Here is a 5,666-nt window from a genome sequence, read left to right as displayed (position 1 = left end):
CGAAATATGGTAGGAGGTGTCATTTGGTTAAGTTTGAGTGAAATCCGATCTCTAGAACTACCCAAAACACCAACCACTCCAATTAGGAACGAACTTTCTTTGAACTTGAATTGTCCAATTTCTTACACCTATTGATTTCGGATCAAGCCCAAAACTTGGGCAACATCATAATATGGTGGGAGGAGTCATTCGGTTAGATTTGACTGAAATCCGATCTCTAGAACTATGGAATACGCCAAACACTCCGATTAGGAACGAACTTCCTTTGAACATAAATTGTCCAATTTCTTACACCTATTGATTTCGGATCGAGCCCAAAACTTGGGCAACGTCATAATATGGTTGGAGGAGTCATTTCGTTAAGTTTGAGTGAAATCCGATCTCTAGAACTATGGAATACACCAACCACTCCGATTAGGAACGAACTGCCCTGGAACATAATTTGTCCAATTTCTTACACCTATTGATTTCGGATCGAGCCCAAAACTTGGGCAACATCATAATATGGTTGGAGGAGTCATTTGGTTAAGTTTGAGTGAAATCCGATCTCTAGAACTATGGAATACACCAACCACTCCGATTAGGAACGAAATGCCTTTGAACATAAATTGTCCAATTTCTTGCACCTATTGATTTCGGATCGTGCCCAAAACTTGGGCAACATCATAATAGGGTGGGAGGAGTCATTTCGTTAAGTTTGAGGGAAATCCGATCTCTAGAACTACCCAAAACACCAACCACTCCAACTAGGAACGAACTGCCTTTGAACTTGAATTGTCCAATTTCTTACACCTATTGATCTCGGATCGAGCCCAAAACTTGGGCAACATCATAATATGGTGGGAGGAGTCATTTGGTTGAGTTTGAGTGAAATCCGATCATTAGAACTACCCAAAACCGCAACCTCTCCAATTAGGAACGAACTGCCATTGAACTTGAATTGTCCAATTTCTTACACCTATTGATATCGGATCGAGCCCAAAACTTGGGCAACACCATATTATGATGGGAGGAGTCGTTTGGTTAGTTTTGAGTGAAATCCGCTCTCTAGAACTATGGAATACACCAACCACTCCGATTAGGAACGAACTGCCTTTGAACATAAATTGTCCAATTTCTTACACCTATTGATTTCGGATCAAGCCCAAAACTTGGGCAACATCATAATATGGTGGGAGGAGTCATTTGGGTAGTTTTGAGTGAAATCCGATCTCTAGAACTATGGAATACACCAACCACTCCGATTAGGAACGAACTGCCTTTGAACATAAATTGTCCAATTTCTTACACCTATTGATTTCGGATCGAGCCCAAAACTTGGGCAACATCATAATATGTTGGGAGGAGTCATTTGGTTAGTTTTGAGTGAAATCCGATCTCTAGAACTATGGAATACACCAACCACTCCGATTAGGAACGAACTGCCTTTGAACATAAATTGTCCAATTTCTTACACCTATTGATTTCGGATCGAGCCCAAAACTTGGGCAACATCATAATATGGTGGGAGGAGTCATTTGGTTAAGTTTGAGTGAAATCCGATCTCTAGAACTACCCAAAACACCAACCACTCTAACTAGGAACGAACTGCCTTTGAACTTGAATTGTCCAATTTCTTACACCTATTGATCTCGGATCGAGCCCAAAACTTGGGCAACATCATAATATGGTGGGAGGAGTCATTTGGTTGAGTTTGAGTGAAATCCAATCTCTAGAACTACCCAAAACACCAACCACTCACTACAAGAAAAGAGGCCTTAGTTGACACTTAATAGTTGACGTTTTTGGCAAAACCATCAACTATTTTATGAAACTTTGACGCTTTTTTAAAAGCGTCAACTACTTAGCAAGTTTACTTGACGTTTTACAAAAAACATCAACTATATATCACTTTCCCTGACACTTTTTAAAAACCGTCAACTCTATATTACTTTTCCTTGACATTTTATAAAGAATGTTAATTGTTTATTACTTTTCGCTGACATTTTACAAAGAATGTCAATTAAAACCATTTTATACCAGCTGACACTTTTCTAAAATATCCTCAGGAAAAGAGCGCGCTAAGTTCGCGGGCATTTCACTCCAAATTCATCTAAGTGTTTTGCCCTATATTCAACTCCTCTTCCTCTTGGTCACCACTTTTTCCCTTCATTCCAAAACCAAAAATATCAGAGTCCTTAGGGTTTTCCACTCTTCATTTCTTAAATTGGATACAGAAGTTCGAAGAGAATGTGAGTATCAAATCTTAGTGTGCTCATGCTCTGCTAGTTGGGGTGGCAACAATTCAGGTGTATTTCTTATCTATCCAAAGTTATTATAGTTCATATGAATGTATTTTTGCCCACTCTGTTAATCTTTCATTCTCTACAGAGTATTTTCTCTCTCTCTATGTACATCTCTCAGAAAGTTTTGTGCTTTCTCTCCATTCCTTAGGTACCTGACATGAATCTCACTCAATCTCAAGATGCTTCGGGGAGTTGAACCAGGGAGAACGCTGAAATGGGAGAAAAGTGAAGATTTTTAACAAACAATCAAGAATATTGAAGAGTTTGTTGCCGACAAAGAACTGGGTTTGTGCTCTTTATTGGCCAATATTCCTAATTTTTTCAAGCTTTATAGGTGGGCATTCAATATCTCTACATATCTGAACTACAACTAATCGAATTCAAAAAAAATTAGCATAATTTTTAAGTAATATAAATTATCACTCTCCAGTCAAGTTTAGTTGAGTAGTGGAGTTAGATTCCTTTCTTCTTATCTTTCCCATGGATTTGAATTGTATTCTTTGTCTTATTAGGAAATTAGGATAGTTCCTCTTCTTTTTAGTTAGTGGCGGCAAGGAGTGCCCACCACCTACTCGACATTTTCCCTCACTGAATTTACTACACCTCTTTTATATTTAATCAACATATCAATATCATTTTATTTATAATAAAAAATTCAAGATATCACTATCTTGTGGCCCTGAAAAAAAAAAAAAAATAGTACATGCAAATTCATCTTTGTTGGATGATAAAATTGATTAGGAAAGGTTCTTATGCTAATAAAATATAGGTTATAGGTCTTTTCGTGAACTTTTTAATGCTTTTGTGTTTTAGTTTTTGTTAATTGGTGATATTATGTCTTCTGGTAATGTATGGCTGGTTGTTTTGATATAAGTTATAACTATAAATTGAGATCAGTAGCTTTTTTCTTCTAGAAAGGAATATATATATATGCTTATTGGCAATAGTAATATACTATTTTAATTTAATTAGGATGATTCTATTATAAAAAAACCTATAGATCTGGAAGAAATTGATTACCAATTTTAATCATACTTTTCTGGTATTAGTTCAGTAATTGCAGCCAAGTATTATTATTATTATTTTTTGTATGAAAAGGAAGTATGATTTACAAATTTCTATACATTTCTATTTATATATTGCATTGCAAGATTAATTCTTATCTTGGTAATGTGTGTAACCATTGGTGAAGAGAATGAAGTGGCCTATATTGCAGGGAAGGTTTTTTTAGTTTGAAATGGATAAAACTTGGATGTCAAAAGATCGAATGTCAAAAGAATATGAAGATGGTGTTGAGCAATTTATTGTGTTTGCTATAAGTCATGCTAGTAACCCCAAACTCATTAAATGTCCATGCCAAGTATGTGGAAATTTGATGTTTGAGACTCCTAAAGGGATAAGAGATCATATGTTTATAAGAGGTGCTGATCGAAGTTATAAGATATGGAGTTGGCATGGGGAGGTGGCTGATATTGGAGGAACAACAAGTAGGGAAGTAAATTTTGATCAGTCACCTAAATACGAGGAGGTCCAAGAAACTTTACAAATGGTTAATGCTGCTTATGATCCTTGTACTGCCAACCATGATTCTTTTACATGTCTTACTTCAATGCTTGAACTTACAGTGAGTTGTATCATTTTATACATGAGGTAAGCCAATGCTACATGACATTTTTTGAGGTATATTGTATTGCACTGCTTTGACGTATTTCACTTTGTTTAGACAATTATATGATCATATGAAGGCTGAAGGTCTACTTCAGATGTTTGGCTTTATCAATCCTGCTATTGTATCATTGGCTGGAAATTTAAATAATCAACGAAAACGGGATGAGAGATCACGAAATATAGCAGATCGTTTGGTGAAGGCAAAAAAAAATCAACTCATAATCATGCCTTATAATCCTGCGTAAGACTACTCTTCAAAGCTTATTAATTTAGATTTGATTATGTAAAATTTACTGAACTCGACTAATATGTACATATTCATTTGCCATAGGTTCCACTGGATCTTAATTGTCATTGACTTCTCTTCCATGACTGTTTATTATTTGGACCCATTAAGGAATGATATTTATGAGGATGTCAGAGTAGTTGTAGACAAGTAAGCCATTTTCTATTATATTAAAATTTTAACATACTTTTCATTATGATACAATCAACTAAACTAATGATATTATGCTGGTCTATAATTTGTCTAGTGGGGTTCGAATCTTATATATATATTTCAGTCTTTGCTCTGTTAAATCAATTTATTGTATTTTATTACAATGAGTATGCTAACTTGGTATATGCTGTGTGAGATCTTATTGGCTATTTCACTCAATTAATATTAGCTCTCACTTGGTAGATGATGTGTGATGGGAATTCCAATTTTGGCTTTTTGAGAAGATGATATATAGGATCACAAATGTGATTTCCAGTAAGCTCTCTGTTTTTTGGAAAGAAAGTGAAAGCCATTGATTGTTTGTATGGCTGCTGTGGTCTTAGAATCTTCATGAAATATGGTAAATTTGTTCATAGTTTATAGTATATACTTGTTCGAAAATTGTTCGAAAATTGTAACTGATTACATGCATGTTACTTTTCATCTTTGGCAGTTTTGTATCATATGTAACTGCGAAATTGTTTGCCCACTGCAAAATTAAGTATCATATGCAGTTTTGTTTGGCAGGTCTTGTTTGGCAGTTTTGTTTGGCAGGTCTTGTTTGGCAGTTTTGTTGTAAGGCTGCTGGTCATCTGTTTTGAAGGTCGTGTGTGCTTATATTCTATTTTTGTCACTTATAAAGTTATTTGTGCAGTTAGACTCTAGTGGTTGTACTACTTGATTATTTGATCCTACTATCTTTCTTTTAATGTGCATTTCAGGTCCTATCGAAGTAAGAACTCTCTGGATGTAAAATGGGGAATATTGTACTAGAACACAAGAGGTTTCTACTGGAAAAACTCATTTTATTTATGGATTTTAGTGTGTATATTTGGCAATGCATGGCTTGTATAGTTTGTTGAAACTAAGTGAACAAATGCACTAGTATGATGTATTTTCAGTTGATTAGTTTCAATACATGCAAATTATTTTTAGAAGTATTCTGTGCTTTGAATTATTTTTTATTGTGATAAAGTTAGCTCTTTTGGTTTCCCAGATTTAGTTTTGATTAAGTGATAAGCTCTTAATAATTAGATTAATTTTCATAGTTGTAAAATAATATATTGCATAGGCCAAACCTAGTCCCAGCTGGATTTTATAAAAAATAATAAAAAAATTAAAAAAAAAAAAAAAAGGGCTCTTTATCCCCACCTAGTCCAGCGGGATTATAAAAAAATTGTTGGCTCCAACTTGTTTGGGAAAAAAAAAAGGACACATACAACAAATGTCACGTA

General features: G+C 34.7%; 1 protein-coding gene across 10 annotated transcripts; it reads left to right on the top strand.

Moving 5' to 3' along the window:
• The first annotated feature begins 2,014 nt into the window (after nt 1-2,014).
• On the top strand, nt 2,015-5,369 carry LOC110767032 (uncharacterized). 10 transcript variants are annotated; one of them, XR_015835029.1, is made up of 7 exons: nt 2,015-2,288; nt 2,434-3,935; nt 4,009-4,194; nt 4,285-4,389; nt 4,636-4,792; nt 4,960-5,035; nt 5,154-5,369. XR_015835029.1 is itself a non-coding variant. In XM_088251370.1 (7 exons), exons 3-7 carry the CDS (start codon nt 3,523-3,525, stop codon nt 5,183-5,185), a joined length of 825 nt encoding a protein of 274 aa, XP_088107496.1. In that variant the 5' UTR covers nt 2,016-2,288; nt 2,434-2,570; nt 3,502-3,522; the 3' UTR covers nt 5,186-5,369. The 10 variants fall into 10 exon arrangements, 6 of the variants coding, with proteins under 6 accessions (XP_088107498.1, XP_088107497.1, XP_088107494.1 ...); XR_015835028.1 differs by having other exon boundaries at nt 4,947-5,035; XM_088251370.1 differs by lacking the exon at nt 4,636-4,792 and having other exon boundaries at nt 2,016-2,288; nt 2,434-2,570; nt 3,502-3,935; nt 4,947-5,035.
• The last annotated feature ends 297 nt before the right edge of the window (nt 5,370-5,666 follow it).

The sequence above is a fragment of the Prunus avium genome, chromosome 4 (genome assembly GCF_965620075.1).
Source record: "Prunus avium chromosome 4, drPruAviu1.hap1.1, whole genome shotgun sequence".
NCBI classification, from domain to species: domain Eukaryota; kingdom Viridiplantae; phylum Streptophyta; class Magnoliopsida; order Rosales; family Rosaceae; genus Prunus; species Prunus avium.
This window is presented reverse-complemented; position numbering and strand designations above follow the sequence as displayed.

Bases quoted from the DNA above. Each gene is read 5' to 3' on its own strand.
- LOC110767032 (XM_088251368.1), top strand. From the start codon at position 3,523: ATGGATAAAACTTGGATGTCAAAAGATCGAATGTCAAAAGAATATGAA. The intron at 3,936-4,008 runs GTAAGCCAATGC...CACTTTGTTTAG, and splicing joins TGTATCATTTTATACATGAG to ACAATTATATGATCATATGA. The intron at 5,036-5,153 runs GTCGTGTGTGCT...TGTGCATTTCAG, and splicing joins GCTGGTCATCTGTTTTGAAG to GTCCTATCGAAGTAAGAACT.